Here is a 20,472-nt window from a genome sequence, read left to right on the forward strand (position 1 = left end):
GCCTTTCCTGCCCACGGAGCCTCTGTCAGCATCACCGTCTAAAAGCTTATGAAGTGCTTGATCGATAGGCACAGAACCCTACATAACAGTATGTGAGCGGGGGATATAATTTAAGTCAAAAAAGGTCATGTGATCCACAGGTCATATTCCACGCTGTACCATCCAGAGGCAGTCAGCCTGATAGAGGATTGCAATGGCCTGCTGACAGGGCAGCTGGAGCACCCCCTAAGAGGCCATCATCTACAAACATGGGGAGCTCTCTTCCAGAGTGTAGAATAAGTCCAAACCCAAGATCCCTATATGATGCTGTAAGAAGAATGCAGGGGTCTAGGAACTAAGGGGTAGAAGCAAGCATGGCCCCACTTCTCCTTCTCAATGAAACTTGGGGCGATTTGTGCTTCCTGCCCCCCAAGACTTTGGGCTCTGTAGGATTAGAGGTCCTTGTCCCCAGAGAGAATGCATTCTTGCCAGGGGACAGAGCAAGAGTTCCATTGAGCTGTGGATGCCAGCTGGATATAATGGATTCCTTGTGTCCAGGACCAGTGGTGAGAAAAGGAGTCACCATCCTGGCAGGGGCTATTACTTCTGATCATCAGGTGGAGGGGCTAGCTGACGGCCTCCAGAGGCCACAACGTCAGGCTCCAGCACAGCATTCATGTTGAGGCCATTCTGTCCCTGGGTTGCCCAAACAATGACTGAGCACAGAGAGGGTACTGGAGCTGGGCCATGCCTACACATCTCGGTCTCCTTTAATGGGCAGGCTTGGCTCGGGAGCCCCGTGTTGGCCTGGACTTCCTCAGAGCTCCACTACAGTCCGAACGTCGTCCGCCACATCCTCTCCCGTGTCTCCCTTCACAGGTATCAGGTCAGCACCATGGTCTCAGCCTCCTCCCACTCATTGCTCCCTCTTCTCTCTCTTCTCGCCCCTCATCGGCTTGTCTGCCAATACGTTTCTTGGCCTCCTAATTCTATCTTGGCATCTGCTTCCTGGAGATTTCAAGCAGACGCAATGGGTTGAGGCTAGTTGGTTCATTTTTTTTTTTTTTTCCTCTCTTTTCAAGGGAGGAGGAAATCGGGGCGGCTAGGAGGAGGGCATCACGGTAACGCCTGATGTGTACTTCCCATCGTTTTTAAAAGTTAAATGAGGGGCGCCTGGGTGGCGCAGTCGGTTAAGCGTCCGACTTCAGCCAGGTCACGATCTCGCGGTCCGTGAGTTCGAGCCCCGCATCGGGCTCTGGGCTGATGGCTCGGAGCCTGGAGCCTGTTTCCGATTCTGTGTCTCCCTCTCTCTCTGCCCCTCCCCCGTTCACGCTCTGTCTCTCTCTGTCCCAAAAATAAATAAACGTAGAAAAAAAAAAAAGTTAAATGAGAATAATGGGAAAATGTAGAATTACTAATATGCTTGGTTATCAAGTCTTTATTGCTCACAAATCCAGGAAATCGGAGGTTAAAACCGGTCACTGCTTTCCAAAGGGAACACCTCTTATCGAGCCTGTAAAGAAAATTTAAACAAAAGTTAAACAAAAACTTAAAAACGTGTGAAGTGTTCTCATTCTAGCTCAAACCTGAAACTGGTACCCATCGCTTGAGGAGTTTTGGTTTATAAAACCATAGTGCATTGTAAGTGTTCTACATATAAATGGTAACTCGTGGGCTTTATGTGATATTAATTAGTCTTGGTTTTCATGTCTCCATCACCTGCTGACAGGATCTTGCATTAAAAGCGATACTTTATACTACAGTCAGATAAACTTTTATTTTGGTCATGTCATTTTCATGCTGCCCTTAAGCGTGTAACCAAAGAAAGTAAATTAGGACAAAATCGGTTTTGTGCTTCTAAGATAGCAACCAGGACATTAGGAGTGCACGATTAATGTTTGGACTATATTAGTGTACTTTTAAGCAAATCTGTGGTATTGAAAAACATAATCCACCCTACTCAGAAGCAGTTCTTTTTTACTAAAGGAAAATGTGTTGGCAACTGTTCCGTTTCCATGGATTTGTGATTCTAATAGGCCCTGAAAATAAAACTCGATCTTTGCCAAAATCTCACTTATGCTTTATATCAATAACATGCCCTTTATCCCTGCTTACACATTTGGGAAGCAGAGAAACAACACCAATTAGTTAAAAATCCATTAATTAGAACTCTAAAGAACTGATTTTAGGAAAGGGGAGATGTGTGGGAGCTAACACCTAACACTTTATTTTTATGAAAAAGAGAAAAATTGCACAAAATCATGAGGAATTGAAAAAAAAAAGCAAACATCTTTCAGAATACATTTAACAGTAGATATTTCAAATTTAAGCCATTTTCAACATATAATAATATTAAATAACTAATGGCGACCTCAAGCAGCAAGGAGGATACAGTTATGCCCAAGACATTCTACTTCCAGAAACAAATGTATTATACATTTAATTCTTTAATTCTGGTGATGCAAAAGGAAGGACCAGAAGATTAAAGGGTTTAATCCTCACATAACTAGGAAATCAAATCAACAACTAGAAATCCATTCTTTAAACGAGTGGCTCTTAATTTAGCTACATGGTAGCCTGATCTGGGGAATTTTCAAAACCCTCAATGCCTAGGTCCTACTTCGGACTAATTAAATCAGCATTACTGGTTTGTTTTGTTTTGCTTTTTTGACTCCACAGGTGATTCTGATGTGTGGCCAAGATTGAGATCCACCACCTTGAATACTACAATTATTTTAATTTTTAGCTTACTACAGTTATTTTAAGTTTTAAACCAGATTAGTTTAAATTGTAGATTAAATCTCTACTGCTGGATCGAAGCATATTTGCCAAGTGACCTTTAATTTTACTGGAGTACTGGAAAAATAATTACATCCAAATGCCATGATTAACATTATGTTTGATGGTCTTCCAGTCCTGAGGGTGGCCATGTAACCCAGTTCCGGGCTCTGAAATAGAAGGTAAATGCTGCTCGGTTTTTTTCCTTCTGGGATAGAAAGACAGAGTCCTATTTGGGTGGAAAAGTAGATTTCATCCCTTTCCCCATTCTCCTAGTCCTAAACTCTAATATATATCCTGGAACTGAGTACATCTGGCCTCAGAAAGCAACAGTGAAATAAGTCAGAGAAAAACAAATACGGTATGCTTTCACTTTTGTGTGGAGTCTAAAAAATCCAAGGTCATAGAAACAGAGAACAGATTGGTGGTTGCCAGAGTGGGGGAAGGGGCACTCAGGGGGAGAATGGCTGAGGGTGAACAAAGGACGGGGGTGGAGGGAGAAAATAAATAAAAGCAACAAGTGAGAACATTAGAAGTCAACACACTAAGGGTGGCGGAGCCCAGAAATTGAAAGAGCTTGGGTCTTTGATGACACTTGTATCACTGAACTAGAAAACTGACTACCTTTAGAATTTTTGTTGTGAAGAAAATTACCGCTTAAGCCACTATTAGCGGAAATTTCCATTCCTTGCCCCCAAGAGCATTTCTAATGGATACAGCTTGGTTCTCTCTCTGTGTCTTTCTCCTAGATCAAGGTATGAATCACTCAACATTTACTACTGGCTAATAACCTTACAGTTATTTCTTGAGTCATGTAAGCAACCTCAAAAGATAAATACTACTTTTCTCATTTTATGTAAGCAGAAACTGAGGCCCATACAAATTAACTGTCTTGTCCATGGCCCTATGGACCTTGGATTCTAAGCCAGATTCATTTGATTCCAGTACCAATCATCTTAATTACAGTGCTATAAACCTCTTAGATGTGTACAAGTCTGATGGTTCTGATTAAGTCACATGCTCTATCATTTAACAAGAGCATTTTATGCTTGTAGGAATACACATATTCTTAATGCTCGACATTTAGATCATTAGATATTTGAAGAATTAATGGGCTTAATTTGGTTCATTGCAAAGTTATAGACAAGCTTTTTTGTTGTTGTTGTTGCTGTTCTGCAAAGACAGGAGACACTTTAGACTCATTCCAAACAAAATTGACTCAAGTCAATTCATTTTTTGGTAGCACAAAGGACTTGACAAATAGCATTATTGGTAATAATCTAGGACTTTGGTATGTGATCATTATTTTTCCTCCCTAGTGAAAAGACAAATGAATAGTAAGTAGGGTTTTGATGTCTATGTGTAAGGTATTTACATGGACGTGTTTGAGAGGATATGCGGCGCCACTGTCTGTGGCCTTACAAAGAAAAATGTATCCGTTCCAGGTATTGTGTGGTAGGGTGTATCTCTGCTTTTGAGCATTTACTAGAGAACCAATGGATTAGGGAAAGCAGTCCGGGGGCAGTCCTGTTGAGTTTGGAGTCAGGCTCACCCGATCAACTTTACTGTGTTTCCCCTTGTTTCCATAAAATGGAGGGAGAAGCCCTACTGCAGTTGTTCTTAAGAGACTTAAGTGAACTGAAATGCAAACACTTATAATACTTAAGGCAAACAGTAGGTACTTCCTAAACAGCTATGTGCTGAGTAGTGGGATGTGTGCCTGAATAATGACAGCCCTGCCCTCAGGAAGTCTAGAAAATTACCAGTCTTAAGCCTAATGCCTTAAGGGACAAGAGATGGTGTCGTTTGCAAGACAGTAAAATCTGACGCTTGACACACTTGGAATCATGTCCTAATTCCTCAACTTTCCGGGTCGTTAAAAGATGTGTTATGTCCCAAACCCCAGAACCTGTTAAAGGGACTTTATTTGGGAAAAGAAGATCTTTGCCGTATCACTAAGTCAGGACCTTCGGATGAGATCGTCCTGTATTATCTCAAAGGGCCTTAAATCCAATGACAAGTATAACCAAATATGTGGTGTTAGTTTCTCCAGCTGAAAAGTGGGGATAATATCCTAACTATAGTCTCATTTCCTAGAGTGGAAAATGGGATAATGCAGCCTGGAGACACGAGGAGGCGTTAAAAATGACATTTAATGAGCGCTTACCAGGTTCATTCACTGTGCTAAGCACTATGTATGATTTAGCGATCTCTATTTTATCGAGCTGGTAACAAACATTCAGAGACATACAGTAATTTGCCAAAGCCACAAAGCGAAAAAACCCGGGATTAAAATTCAAACCGACTTCCAAGAAAACCCTGTTATCCTTCAGGCTAGACTACCAGAGAGGGTGCAAATGAAAGCACTCTTTAAAAAAAAAAAAAAAATCAATTATTTTGGTATTAGCTCAGTCGCCACCCCAGGACTCCGTTTCAACAACAGACGCGTGGGCGAGAAGCTGCCTTCCTTTCTCGGGCCTGGGAACGACAGGGTTAACGACGTCACTTTTAGGCGCCGGCGATACGCGATCGCCCTACGGATCCTGTCAAGGGCCAATACCCGCGCACGGCGCAGCCGTGGCGCCTCCAGAGGAAGTGCTGGAAGCGGACCAATAGAAATGCCGAATTTCCGTTTTCCTGGCTAAGGCCTCTCCTTTAACCCCAGCTCCGTTGCGCTAGAAGGAAAAGGCGGGCCTGGGGGCGGGGCAAGTCGAGGAAGCGGAAGCGGCGCCGCGGAGCCTGGCCCCGCCCGCCTCGGCCCCACGTGTGCGGTGAGTGCGGCGGCCTCGGCGGCCGTCCCTGGAGGGGTTCGTTTGCCCCCTTCCCCGAGCTGCAGGGGGTGGGTCTGTCCGAGCCGCCAGAGGGTAGAGGTGCTCGCGCCTGTCACCCGCTGGATAGTCTTCTGTGGCCTTTTCTGTTCTGGGAGAGTCGGGGGAGACGGGAGACTGGCGACCGGGGCGGGTTCACGACTTGTCTTCCTCTTACTTTGCCCTGAGGGGGCTGCTGGGTTGGCCGAGCTTCCTTCCCCCTAGAATCCCGGCCCGTGCCCGTGGCGGTCAGCCTTTCTGTCGTGTGTGGCAAACATCCACTCGACCCTGTGCACGCTGGGGGCCGAGGGTACAGGCTGAACGTAGTTGCACGTTATCAGCGCTGGGAAGGAAACGAGCCTGGTGCCGAGGTGGAGGATAGGGGAGTCTGAAGGGGTCTCTAAGCTGATACCTAAAGCGTAAGAGGCAACTCTGAAATCTGGAAGCCCAGGGAAAACTTCTTTAAGCAGAGGCAGTAACTTGGGCTAAGTCCCCCGGGGTGGCAGCTAGAGAAAGGGGGCCAATGTGAGCTCGGAGTGCAGCGATACAAGATAAAGTTAGAGGGGTAGCGTGGCCGCGGTTCTGTAAGGCTTTAAAGGCCGTAATGAGTGGTTGAGATTCGATTTCTATACAGTGGGGAAACCCGTTTCTGTTCTCATTTGTAGAAAACATTGGAGGCTTGTAAGGAAGAAACCTGGTTGACCCAGGTTCTCTTTAGGAATTGTCTACAATTTCGATTATTATTGAGTATGTCATTGAAAAGTATTGGTGTTTTCCATTAGGTTGGTGGTAGTGGAGGTGGAAGTTGACGAGTTGGAAGTATTTTTAAAGGCGGTGTCAAAAGAATTTATGGAAGGATTGAACATAGCAAACCAGGGAGAGCAAAACGTCAAGGGTAACTCTTAGGTTCTCCTGAGATGATGTGTGGCTGGCTGAGATGGCAAAAATAGGGTGGGGTGGATTAGATGAGGATGTTTTTCTTTGGGGGTGTTTTGCAGTGGAGTTATAGTTGAAGAATTTATTTTGGACTTATTAAGGCTGAAGTGCCTGTAAGACACGTAAACCAAGGTGTCAGGGAGGCAGTTAGATACACAAGACTGGAACCCAAGGAGCAGTTCTGAGTGGGAAATAATTTGGGAGTTCTCAGCATAGAAAGCCATGGGATTGGATGAGATCACTTAGGGAGGAATGTGGAGATAGAGGGGGACACTTGAGAAATACCACTATTTGGAGGTTGCATATTGAAGGTTTACCTCTTTCATAGTTCAGTGCTAAGCTTGTTGAGAGGGTGGAATCAGTCACCTGCCCTTCTGTGCCTGGAGAATCTTTGCTATTTCATTCCACAAGGCAAAATTGGCCTCTTAGCTCTGTGGCTTTTTGAACGCTTTATATGTGATTCAGTTGTAACAGTTATGTTGTGTTTTATTTATTTATTTTAAAAAAACCTTTTAACGTTTTATTTATTTTTGAGAGAGAGAGAGTGTGTGAGCAGGGGAGGGGCAGAGAGAGAGGGAGACACAGAATCCGAAGCAGGCTCCAGGCTCTGAGCTGCCGGCACAGAGCGTGACGTGGGGCTCGAACCCACGAACCCACAAGATCATGACCTGAGCTGAAGTCGGATGCTTAGCCAACTGAGCCACCCAGGCGCCCCGATTATGTTGTGTTTTAATTTTGTTTGCTTCTACTCCACCACTTTGAATTTCTTTTTCATATATTTTATTCAACGCAATAGCTTTCTAGCAGAGTGTATAGGTATGCAGTATGTTTCAAGTCCAAGGTGTGAAATTGTAAGAAGGCCATCAAAATGTGCCAGAAAGGATTAAGAATGAGAATCATTTGGGAAAGAAGGTAGGCATGTGGAGAAGAAATAATAAATTCATTTAAGGACATATGGGTGGCTCATTCAGTTAAGTGTCCAACTCTTGAGTTCTGGCTCAGGTCGTAACCCCCGTGTTCATGAGTTTGAGACCTGTGTTGGGCTCTGTGCTGACTGCCCTGAGCGTGCTTGGGATTTTCTTCCCCCTTTCTCTATCCCTCCCCTGCTTGCTCTTTCTCTTGTGCGAGTGCGTGCTCTCTCTCTCTTGCTCTCCCTCTCTCTCAAAAATGAATAAACCAAAAAAAAAAAAAAAAGCTGTCATTTAAGCTGGATTTGAAGGGTGGGTGGGGTTAATATTTGATAGAATGGCTTTAAAGTTTGGATCCTGAAAAAGAACAGTGAAGACGTTTGGCTTGGGTGTGTTGTTTGTGATGAGGGTATGTTAGGACTAAATTTTGGATGGCGGTTTGGTTTGAAGTATTTCGTGTTGTCAGGAAACTTTTGAAGCTGTTGGAGCAGCGAGATGGTACGAAATTGGTGACTTTGTAGATTGATCAGGCAGTGGAGAGTGGATCACAGCAGCTGGGATCCAACAGCAAAAACCAAGCCGAGCAAGAGATACAGAACAGAGCCTGAATGGGGAATAGCGGAAGGGGAAAGAGAGGAGACCGTTCCGAAAGCCAAAGAAAGGTGCTGACTAGATGTGATGGTACAGGCTCCCCGAGCAAATGCGTCTTGCCAAGTGAAGTAAGACCCAAAGGGCTATCTGCATGCAGCTTGACTTTGTTTATACCACCTGTTTGAAAAGAGGTGCAGCCAGAGGGACGGAAAACAGATCAGTGATTGCCAGGAGGGAATGATGGCAGAGGGGCTCCCCTGGGGACTTTCTGGAGTTAAAACAGTACCCTAATGCACTTTGGTGGAGGAGACAGGACTCTGCATTTGTCAGAATCAGCGCCCTCCACCAAAGAGCGAGCTTGACCGCGGGTGCAAAAAAGTCAGCCGTCGTGTCTGGAAAGGGAATGCAGACCGCGAAAACTAAATCTAACTTGTACAAACCTATAAAATGACCTCACTGAAGGGAGTGGTGGGGGAAGTTGACCTAAGTAATTTTGAAAAACAGTACTGTAAATGGATACTGTTGGGGGGGGGGGAAGAAAGTTGTAAATAAACTCTGGTGGAGTTGGGAAGTTCGTTTCCCATGGGCATACAGTGTGGCATTCTGAAACTACGTGTGCTACGCAGATCACTGGTGGCAAGTTTCTCCCTGTCAAGAGAAAAAAGTGACAAGGCAGGAGGGGAAGACCAGAATGAACCTTGTGGCGCTTGATTAGAGTTGGAGACGTTAGTGTGAACTTACTTACCAGACAGACAAAGAAATGCAGGCTCCCGGGTCCACAGACGCTGGTATACGGACCTGGGTATCACCAGCCCCGTCTGGTGCAAAGCCCTAGAAGCAGTGACGTCAAGTGCGCCTCGCGCTCGGATCCTGCCCTTCTCAATAAAAGGAACCAGGGTTCCTCGGAGAAGTGGCTGGTTTCAGGGCCAGTGCAGGGAAGTTGCAGGATGAACTTGGCACAAGTGCCAGGAGGTAAGGGCGTGGGAAACCAACCGGACGGGTCACATCGCAAAGACCGAAGCAGCCTCTGAGATTTCCCGCTGGCCACAGCTGGCGCAGTGTGAGCAACGAAGCAACTATAGGATTGGGTTCGAACCCAAGGAGTAAAATGCGTGCAAGGCCATCTTGATGTAAATACGTGATTAAATAAGTAAATGAAGAAGGGACACACTTCTCCCTGCAGCAGAATTAAAAATATCATTGGTAGACGTAATGCCAGTCAGTACCACTGTGACCTGATGAGAAGGGCACTTAGCTCTGTGATACTCTTCAGAAAGATCCACACCAGTCCGATCACCAGCAAATCTCAGGCAAACCCCAAAGGAGGATATTGTGCACAGTGACCAGTACTCTTGAGTAGCATCTCGGTCATGAGAAAGAAGAGCGAGACACGGTCACAGGTTGGTGGAAACTAAGGAGACCTGATGACTAACTACAGTGGATCCTGGTCCGGAAGGACGGGCAGAACCCAAAGTTAAGAGTATTGTGCTGATCCTCTCTCTCAGTTTTGACAAAGTGCTGTGGTAAGATGCTAACGTCGGAGGAATGGACTAGAGCATTCGGTTTCTCTTTCCAAACTCTTGTGTAAAACGAAAACTATTTCAAAATGAACAGTGAAAACAAATGTACAGAGAAAATATATAAATGTCTGCATTTTTAGACCAACAGCAGCACAGAATAACTAAGGGATACAAGCGTCGTTGTGATAAAGCAGCCAAGTGCTGAAATGAACCCACAGTTAACCAATGAATGACCTAAGGAAGCGGAGTGATTCAGGGGCCCTCCATTTTTCGGAATTATAGGAAAGACTGAAGTCAGCTGCACTTTCCAGAGAGTTCTTTGCAACCTTACTGGTCCCTTGAGATGTTTCAAGAAAAAGGGACTCAATTAGCGTTGGAAAAATCTTTCCTACTTTAGCCTGTGTTTGGTGATTGATGGCTTAAATTAGCAAATGAAAAGAATCTGAAAAGCCTTTCTTTAAAAAGCCTAATTATTTTCATTTAATTCACTATTTCTCAAATACATGCTATCTTTGAACCCCTTTTTTTTTTATTTTTTTTAACGTTTATTTATTTTTCAGGGACAGGGAAAATGAGCAGGGGAGGGGCAGAGAGCGAGAGGGAGACACAGAATCTGAAGCAGGCTCTGGTCTCCGAGCTGTCAGCACAGAGCCCAACATGGGGCTCAAACCCACAGTGAGATCGTGACCTGAACTGAAGTCGGACGCTTAGCCAAATGAGCCACCCAAGCGCCCCTGAACACTTCTTTTTTCTTATACCCGTTAATAATCTTGCAAAATTAGTTGTTCTTGAGTAGAAAATTCTTGTTTTAGGAGTATCTGGTATTGTCTAGGAATTTCTAACATCTACTCTAGAGCGTCAACGTCAGAACTTTAGAAATAAATGTACAACTTTGGAAGATAGAGAAATAGGCAAGTGACATTTGCCCTTGACGTATTCTCTGAGCTTTCAGGAGCCTCGGGTAATCAAGGGGTTATCTGTTGCATGCCCTGTGTATAGTGAGCTCTCTGGACCCAGAAGTGACCTGTTAGATTTCTTCCAAATGAAATATTGAATATCCCAACATAACCTTACTTTGGAGATCACTGAGAAAATTACTGGTTGCTTCTAAAAGAATAGCAAATTAAGCATTTGAAGTTAGTCTTTGTTTTAGCTACAGTGGTATACATAGGGAACTTGTAGGTAACTTTGATTTTCTTTCGTTAAATTTGAATATATGGTTGAGTGCAACCTATTTTTTGTTCTGGACTTTTTAGGATGGAAACCAAGAAATCCACATGACGATATTGTCAGTTTATTTTTTTTTTAATGTTTATTTATTTAAAATCTTTTTAATGTTAGAGAGTGCATGAGCTTAGAGGGGCAGAGAGAGAGGGAGACACAGAATCCGAAGCAGGCTCCAGGCTCCGAGCTGTCAGCACAGAGCCCGACGCAGGGCTCGAACTCATGAACGTGAGATCATGACCTGAGCCGAAGTCAGACGCTTGACTGACTGAGCCACCTAGGCATCCCTGTCAGTTTCTCATCACACAGTCTTCCTAAAGTTATAAGAAACACAAACACTGACACTTGTGTCATATTAAATGTCATGGTCTGTTTTTACCCAGAATTATTGCTAAAGTGTTGCCTCCACGTACATCACACGCTAGGTGTACATGTTCTTAATTTTTGTGTTGGTACCTTGTCATTTCCACTTTTAAAATCTTAGAAACGGTGACTGCGTAGTCCCTGGACTTGTTGACCCATGGTCTGTCCAGGTGATTTGTCCTGCATCCATGAAATCCAAGGACTAAACGTGGCTTGATTGATGACCCTTACTGGGTGAGAGCAATCCAGTGATCCCTTTTGGGTTTTGTTTTATCTTCCAGAACTGCTACAATGGAAGTTAAAGGAAAAAAAAAAATCACAGGAAAAGATGTGAAGACCTCACAAGACAAAAACAAATTTCATAAAAACAGTGGTAAGATAGTCCTCCCAAACCATGTGGCCGTGTCCCTTGTAACCGGAAGGAGGGGGTGGTGGGATGAGGGGGCCTAGAGCAGATATGGGTCTGTATTCCCGGGTTAGGATGAGGGGGAAGTACGAGTTCTTGTGTCCGAGTTTGCGAGCTCGCCGTGAAACTAAGACATTTAAGACATTGCCTGGAAAATTGGGGGTGCTCTCTTCACGGAAGACCCCTGATCTCAGCTGCGGATGCTGCTGCCACATTGTTGTCATTAATTTACCGCAACATTTTATGTTCGTGTTTGAGAAACTGTGCCTGAGCAATGCCTGCTACTGGTAACCCGGCTGACCTCCGGCTTCCAGATCTCTGGATGTGAAGTCGCTATTACGCCATCAGGTGTCAGTGTTGCAGAAGGGAAAAGTCAGGGACTCTGTCGGTGCCTAACTGATTCATCTCGTTTGTGAGGTACTTAGTTTGCAAGCTTAGTTAGCCAAAGATTTTTATCAAATACCTGTATCATGGGCTTTGAAAAACTTTTTTCAAAGTTAGAAATTTGGAGAAATTAATGTCTTTTAATTCCATGTGATATTTAATAAAATAACGTCCTTAAGTAAAAAAAATAACCTTTAAATTTGATACATCATTTAATACATACTTTCTCCTTTTTTTGAAGTTTATTTATTTCTTTGGGGAGAGGCAGAGAGAGAGGGGTGGGGGGGGTGGTGGGAAGAGAGAGAATCCCAAGCAGGCTCTATGCCCAGTGCAAAGCCCAACATAGGGCTCTGTCTCACCACTGTGAAATCATGATCTGAGCCAAAATCAAGAGTCAGACCCTTCACCAACTGAGGACTGAGCCACCCAGGCACCCGTAACATATATACTTTCTAAATTTTAAGTGTTCATTTTATTAGACCCCCTATTATGTTATTGAACCTCTGAAAATAACGTATGAAGACTTGAATGACAAGGTGTCATTAAAGTAGAATACAGGAGATAGAAATAAAATGTCATATTATCAAATTATATGCTTAAAGCAGAAATACGCGTGACTTACAACAGTGGTTTATCTGTAGAATTTGTGGATAATTTTTATTATGCATTTCCCTACTTTGTCGATTTTCTTTAGTGAACATGTATTCTAATTTTAGAAATCAGAAAAAGCTTTAAAATTGTGTTTTGATTTTTTTAAAAATTCTATTCTCCATATTTAAGAGTAAGACAAAGTGTGTTTCTCTAAAGAGCGTGTTCTTTTGTGTAACAAACACAGCCCAGTGGATAAAAGAGATCTAGGCTCCAGATCCCTGAACTCTCATAATTATTATTGTCCCTAGATTCTGGTTCGTCAAAGACCTTTCCAAGAAAAGTTGTCAAGGAAGGTGGACCTAAAATCACACCTAAGAACTTCGAGAAATGTGCCACAAAACCCGGGAAAAAAGGTGTAAAGCAGTTCAAAAATAAGCAGCAAGGGGATAAAATACCAAAGAACAAATTCCAGCAGGCAAATAAATTCAACAGGAAGAGAAAATTCCAGGCGGATGGTAAAAGTGATGGTAAGCACTGGTTCCTTGAGCATCGTCTTTGTGGACAGTGTGGACACCGTTGTGCCATTGGTAGAGACCTTCCATTCTTGTTCCTTGACAGGCAGCATTTGGGGTGGGGAGTAGATGGGGTTAGATAAACCCCAGAAAGCACCTTCCCTGGGCACAGTTGTCTTCCGGTGCTTGGGGTGCCTAATCTCCTAGGCTCTTGCTCAGTTATCCTGGCCATGGAGTTCAGCTGAGCTGTGACAGCTTTCTGCAGTAGAACCTCAGTGAAACGTCCCTTTCTGTAGGCCAGATTTTACTGACTGATTGAATGGTTCAACCAAGAAACGTGAGTTTTCTGCGCACCTTGCCAGGAGATGGGGACGAAAAAGTGTAACAACCAGTAAGGGTATAGGCCCCGAATCAGCAACATAGAAGCTTACAGAACCAGTGTGTTTCAGCTCAGTATCTCCCTTGGCTAAGGATGCCTTGGTCCACAGGAGGCGTGTAGAGCCTGCCCTCTGGGAGCTTGGGCCCGTCTAACAGAGTCCGCCCACCAGGCGGCTTGGATCCGGAGCACGGTTCTGGAGACGGGGCACGGCCATCGTAGTGGACACATGGCAGGTTGAGACTCAGGACCAGCTGCTGACTGATGAAAGCGTTGGCAGGGCTCCTGTGCCCCTTGAAACAAATCGTTCTCTTCGTCGTTATGTTCAAGGGATGGTTCCTCACCCAGAGCTCTGCTGGCTGTTGTTCAGGGCGAACCCCCCCCCCGCCCCCCACCTTCCGCCACTTGTGCGTGGTTTGGTCCTGGCCTCAGACAAGCCGTTCCCGGATGTCATGTGCTGACAGACATGCGCCCTTCTCTGCAGCGTCACGAGGATCTCTCCAGTGTCCTCATTGTCCTCAACATGGCAACTCTAATACGGCTCCTTTGCTGCCAGCTGAGACCACTGCGGGGAGCCTTCTGAGTCTGGTGTCCCAGCCCGGGTCCTGGCTCTGCTCTGTGGAGCACTGCTCACCGGGGGGCGGGAGGTGGGGACAGATGTGGAGGACCGCCCACGAGGGGGACGGGGAGGTGGGGACGGAAGAAGGAAGGGAAATCCCATTGTTTCTCATTCGGCTGGCAGGATCCTTTTATGCTCCAGCAAGCCTGTTTTCTCTCCATCCCTGTCTCTTCATCCTTCTCTCCACCCTGTCCGCCCCCCCAGAGTTGCTGTTTCTCGTAGCCTCTCTAGCAGGTGCTAAGTCTGTTTCCCTGCTAGAGTTCTCGCCACCGCATTTTGAACACGTGCCTGCTCCCGTGAAGACCTGTGGCCCTGGTTCCTTCTGCTGTGGGAGATCGGCTCCTGACTCTGATTGGGTTTTCTCATGTTTTTATATCGGCAACTGAGGGAGGTTGGGTACTAGAGATCCCGGAAGTTGTGAACGTGTGTTGCAACCTAGTGTGGCAGGTGTCAAGGGCGCCCAGAGCTTTGTGGAATTACACGAGCTCCGGAGCAGCCCTTGCCTTCTTCCATACAGTGCACCACGAACAGTGCACCTAGTATGAATGGGAAATGCGCCCGCTCTTTCCTGTCATCTCTGATTACCAGGCAGGGAACAAATAAGTAAACAGTAAAGGAAATAATTAAATACATTGTCGTAAATTGTACGGGCCGTTAAAAATTACTACAAATTACGTTCTTGAGAAATAATTTTGTTTCATGGAAGAATGCTTACAGTATAATAACGTTGAAATGAAGCAGTAAGATCCGGAATTTTTAAAGATGAATATAAAACAGGCATAGGGAAATGGCAAGAAGAAATAGAAGTTGCCGGTCATTGTGTAGGTTTTGAGGTGATAGGATGTTGTTGCATTTTCTAGGTGTTTTATGATGAGTGCATTTTCCAATCCTAGAAGGGAAGAGGTTTAGAAGTCAGTAATTCTCCAAAGGGTTCTTTGCAGGACACTTGCGTAAATAATACCTGTTTTATTAAATTGTTCTTTGTTAGGCCTTATGGGGTTTTTTGATTCAGTTGATAAGTTCCTTAGATTTTGAAGGAAACAAAATACTCATTGGAAGATAAAAGATTTACAGAGCATTACTCTGGAGAAGACTTAGAAATTTTGATTATGCATAGGTCTGAGTAAGAGGGAGCAGGGCAGGAAGTTTGAGAGCGGTCTCTCGGGTTCCCACTGGTTCTACCACTTAGGATGTGCCTGACCTTGGACAAGGAACGGAACTATTTAGTGCCTTTGTTCCTCTGATGGGAAAAAGGGCATATTAATAGTGTTCTCCTCACAGCATTGTTGTAAAAGTTCAAAGGTACATAACAACCCTCAGAGTACTGAGAATGTTAATAATTTTTCCCCCCCTGTTTTAGTTTGGACTGAATTTTGTTTACATTAAGAACTGATTATACCTGAAGTCCAATGATTGTGGTGTTTTAAAGTAGAATTTTTATTTTATAATTGAAAAAGAAGCTTAACCCTTTTCAGTTCCTTTTATAGTCCTTTTGGTTTTGTTTTATTCTTAATAGGTGTCTTGTTAAGAATCGGTACAAAGCTGGTGACCGAATGGTTGATTGGTTTCAACTAAATTTACAATGTATAAACTGCTCAGAAAGTGAAGGAAAGTATAAGTTTACGGGGAATGACGTTTTTCCCCTTTTAGTTTTTACAAGGAGTGTTGATCCCGATAAGTGATTGCCCTGTGTACCTGACTGATAGTGGTCTGTGGCACTTGGAACTAATGTAATTGAAAATAATTTCTCTACTGACCAGAATCAGCGGCCAAGAAACCGAAGTGGGATGACTTCAAAAAGAAGAAGAAGGAACTGAAACAGAGCAGACAGCTCAGTGATAAAACCAACTATGACATCGTTGTTCGTGCGAAGCAGATTTGGGAGACCTTACGACGGTAGTGCCACCTGACGGCCTCTTCGTTAGTCCCTCTGAGAGGGTGGAGGGTTGTGGGCACCCCTCGTTCATAGCGAGATGTCCTAAGGTAAACTGCGCGGCGCTTGGGATATTCGCGGAGAACCCAGCGCTCCAGGAGAGACCTCGGTATCAGATGTCTGCCCACGGCACACGCGTGTGGGATCCATAGGATGATGTCACATATGTTTATGAAAACGTATGAGAATTAGAATGGGTTGGAAATTTCTTCCTGGGAGAGTTCTGAGAAAATGAAGGACAATTTCCTACCAGCTAGGTTTTGAGATACTTAAGCCTTTGGTGTCTTGGACTTGTTTTATTGTTTTCTTGACATTTGAGGTTTGGGCCATGAAGATGTAAGCTGATGCATAAAATTATACCTTGTGACATGAGTTCTTGTCTTTGAGAAAATCACTTTTCTCCAGTTGCTCTGGAATAGTAATTTTCACCTCGGAGGTCCGCTGCCTCCGGAGAGAAAAATCCCTCTAACTGGGCGGCCGTACCCTGGCGTGGTTTTTAGTTTCTTGTGTTGGAAATAACGTCTTTACTTCAGCCGTGATTCCTCCTCCTTTATTCTCGTTTGTAGAAAAGACTGTGACAAAGAAAAGAGAGTCAAGTTGATGGGTGATTTGCAGAAGCTGATTCAAGGGAAGATTAAAACAGTAAGTAGGGCAGGCTGGTAATGGCATTTGTAACAACTGAAACCAGCCCGCTCTCAGTAAAGGCTGGGTGACCGACCGTTCACAATAGGCGCGATACAGTTTTAAATGTATTTGGGCCCAAATTTCAAATACCTTTTATGATACTGAGTAAATAAAACCTTTCGTAGTGAGGGACCTTACTCCTGGGGAGTTAGTAAAATATCAATGATCTTTTAAAAATTCATTTTCAAAAATTTTACTTAATCAACAAGCCTGGCATGGGTCTCGAACTCACAAACCATGAGTTCATGACCTGAGCCGAAACCAAGAGTCAGACACTTAACTGAGCCCCAGGCACCCTGAAAAGTTGTATTTCATATACCACCTCCACCCCCCTCACAACTACTGGATAAATCAGATCCTCACCGCAGGACTCGTGGATCAGTAACCGTAAATAATCAGTTATGCAAAATGATTCTTTACTGTGCCATGTTATTTGCTTATTTTAATGTTTACTTGAGAGAGAGAGAGAAAGAGTGTGAGCAGGGGAGGGGCAGAGAGAGAGGGAGACACTGAATCTGAAGCAGGCTCTAGGCTCTGAGCTATCAGCGCAGAGCCCGATGCGGGGCTCGAACCCAGGAATCGCAAGATCATGATCTGAGCTGAAGTCAGATGCTTAACCAACTGAGCCACGTGGGCGCCCCACCAGTCTACTTTAAGAGTGCTTTTTAGGGGCGCCTGGGTGGCGCAGTCGGTTAAGCGTCCGACTTCAGCCAGGTCACGATCTCGCGGTCCGGGAGTTCGAGCCCCGCGTCGGGCTCTGGGCTGATGGCTCAGAGCCTGGAGCCTGTTTCCGATTCTGTGTCTCCCTCTCTCTCTGCCCCTCCCCCGTTCATGCTCTGTCTCTCTCTGTCCGAAAAATAAATAAACGTTGAAAAAAAAAAAATTAAAGAGTGCTTTTTATTTGTTGCTCATTCTGGCTTTAAAATTTTTTAGTTCCAACAAGTCAGAAAATGACTTGCTACTCGTGTAGCAAGGCTTTTAGATCAGTCTTCTGTCTATACCTTATGTTGCCAAGGCCAGACATTCTTAGATCACTTACGTAAACAAAAAAAATCAGAGAATAATAAAATTTTTGAATTGGAAAATTTCCTTTAGGCAAAGTAACTTTCAGAGCCATGGGAAATAATAGTATGTATAACCATTAAAGAGGTTTGGTTTGATTTGCTTTGTTTTTAATTATAATGGTAGGAATCTTGCAAGATGGTTAAATCTGTCCCAGTGTTGGACGGTAAGCGGCAGAACCAAGGAATGTCATTTTGTACAATTAAAACGAGCATTTGTACTCCCGAGTAACCTAGGTTTGATTTTGTCCATGAAGACCCTCCCTTGTTCCTGGGAAGGAAAGTAGCAGCAAAACAGAAGTGCTGTGATAGAACTCTTCAGAGAGATCCGTCTAACAGCCCGAACTGTCTTCCCTGCAGATGGCATTTGCTCATGACTCCACTCGTGTGATCCAGTGTTACATTCAGTATGGTAACGAAGAACAGCGAAAACAGGCTTTTGAGGAGCTGCGAGGTAGGTCTCTTCTGTTGAGATTAATCGTGATGCTTTACAATAAGTCACTTTTTCTCTTGAGATACCTGGGACTGCCCTGGAAAATCATCCTTGTTGAGGGAAAGCAATGTGTTCTCTGCAGGACCTCTTTTTGTTTCTATGTGTTCTTTGCGTGGGGCGAGTAAGAGAGTTGTTTGTTCCCAGGATTGTGTGTTTACACAGTTCTCTGATACTGGAGGGCCGACGTGAGCTTGTCAGCTCATGATAATGTATTTTGTTTTTCAGATGATTTTGTCCAATTGAGTAAAGCTAAGTATTCCAGAAATATTGTTAAGAAATTTCTCATGTACGGGTGAGTTTTGTTTATAACATATATTGTCGTTAGTCTTTTAAAGGCGTGGACAACACTTGGGCACTTGGTCTGGGATCATAATCACCAGCCCGGGGCAGATGCTTGTCGTGTTGCTGGGGAGCATGGTGTGAAAAACAATTATCCAAGTAATGTGAATGATGATACTGCCTTCTCCACTCTTATTTTGACATCCTGAAGGAAGAGAAATTGAATGATTAGCTTAGAATTCATTACCCGTATTTAGAAGGTGCAGGGCTGGGAGGGGAAGGGGAGGAGGCCCGGCGGGGTCAGTAGGTTAGGGAACGTCCGGATGGGAACACTTCCTAAAGTAGCTGGAATTGCGGCTTGCCCTGACTTCTCTGTTTGAGCACCACGTGCCCAGATGTGCTAACCATAGAAAAGTTCAGTTGACAGAATTTTCAAAAAATGTGTTTCTGTCTATAATTATCAGCTGCTTGATCATGTTAGAATGTAACGTAAATACTTATAATGACGTCCTTTTTTTTTTTTTTTTAAGTTTGTTTATTTTGAGAGAGACGGAGACAGCACAAGTGGGGAGGGGCAGAGAGAGGGAGAGAGAGAATCCAAGCAGGCTCCATAGCATTGGCACGGAGCCCTGTGTGGGGCTTGAACCCATGAAGCTTCGAGATCATGACCTGAGCTAAAATTAGGAGTCAGACGCTTAACTGACTGAGCCACCCAGGCACCCTGAAGTCCTGTTTCAATTAGACGATCCTGTTTCCTGGCCTCTTGGTCTTTCACCTTCCCTTTCTCTCCGTCTCCCCTACTTTTTCATGCCAGACAGTTTAATACGGGCTCCTGGCGCTAGGAACACAGTGCTGGCCACAGTTCTCTGTGCATTTAAGTCATTCACCTCTTACCTCGACCATGTTCTGTCTGTGACGTGACCAAAGAAGCTGAGTCACAGAATTCAAGTAACTTGCTCAGGATCTTTCAGCTGCTTGGCAAAGTCAGGTCTCAGCGGCCAGGAGCAAGTTGGCTCCTGAGCAGGCTGGGAGCTGGGGAGTAATGGCGGGTGGGTGAGGCAGCTCCTGAGCAAGCTGGGAGCTGGGGGGGGGGGGGGGAGGACAAGGCCAGTAAGGGATAATGGAGCGGGGGGAGGAGGCGGGTGGCTCTCCTGCCCCAGGTGGGCCGCCCCGCGTTCTAATGGGCCGGTTTCAGGAGAAGTTGGGTTTTGTGGCCGCCCCACTTCCTCCTCCTGTCGCTGATGTTCTCCCGCCATCCCCGGCTTTAGGAGTAAGCCGCAGATTGCAGAGATCATGAGAAGTTTCAAAGGGCACGTGAGGAAGATGCTGCGGCACGCGGAGGCGTCCTCCATCGTGGAGTACGCGTACAATGACAGGGCCGTCTTGGAGCAGAGGAACATGCTGACGGAGGAGCTCTACGGGAACACGTTTCAGCTCTACAAGGTGACCTTCCAGAACATTCTCACTGGCGCTTTTACTTTTTCCGTGTGCCGTTCCTGACCTTCCAGTGCCCTGGTCTCAGAATGTTCTATTTTTGCTTTGTCTGGTCCATTAAGAGATTCTCCTACTCTTCGTTCTCTTGGATTATTTTGTCTCTGGTGTGATGAGCAAATGATCAGACTTCCATTTCCCTTTCTTCCGGGGCACGATGTCTGAATCCCCTTTAAATTAGACTGCACTGTTCCTCTCTCCCGAGTTCCCTGCGTAATGCTTCAGGACATCCGTTTCTGCTGGACTGAGGTAGAGGTCTCTTCATAGTTAGCAGAGCTTTGTAACCACCCCCTAACCAGCTTGGGCTCACGTGTATCGGGCTCCCTGTAGCTGCCTTCTGTGTTTCTTCCTGTGTGTGGACTGTCCTTCTCTAGGTGGAATCCAGGGAGGAAAGGGAGTAGAGAGAACCAGCCTTGGGCACGGTACAGGGTTGAATCCGTTAGAGGCCAATGAGGGGACTAGGACGATGAAAGGGTCTATTTCAGACCTTGGGACCTAAATGTACCCATCTCTCTCCAGAGATTGCTTCCCCCAGTC

General features: G+C 45.0%; 1 protein-coding gene across 1 annotated transcript in view; it reads left to right on the plus strand.

Moving 5' to 3' along the window:
• The first annotated feature begins 11,036 nt into the window (after positions 1-11,036).
• PUM3 (pumilio RNA binding family member 3) overlaps positions 11,037-20,472 on the plus strand; it is a 38,896-nt gene continuing 29,460 nt past the window's right edge. The window contains exons 1-7 of the mRNA XM_047101506.1: positions 11,037-11,479; positions 12,796-13,014; positions 15,755-15,890; positions 16,494-16,569; positions 18,033-18,126; positions 18,391-18,457; positions 19,713-19,887. Of these exons, the coding sequence (XP_046957462.1) occupies positions 11,398-11,479; positions 12,796-13,014; positions 15,755-15,890; positions 16,494-16,569; positions 18,033-18,126; positions 18,391-18,457; positions 19,713-19,887 (849 nt within the window). The 5' untranslated portion in view covers positions 11,037-11,397. The remainder of the gene's footprint in view (positions 11,480-12,795; positions 13,015-15,754; positions 15,891-16,493; positions 16,570-18,032; positions 18,127-18,390; positions 18,458-19,712; positions 19,888-20,472) is intronic.

The sequence above is a fragment of the Lynx rufus genome, unplaced genomic scaffold (genome assembly GCF_022079265.1).
Source record: "Lynx rufus isolate CCGP_SWC_20201006 ecotype Redwood Valley unplaced genomic scaffold, mLynRuf1.p SCAF_10, whole genome shotgun sequence".
Classification (NCBI taxonomy): Eukaryota; Metazoa; Chordata; class Mammalia; order Carnivora; family Felidae; genus Lynx; species Lynx rufus.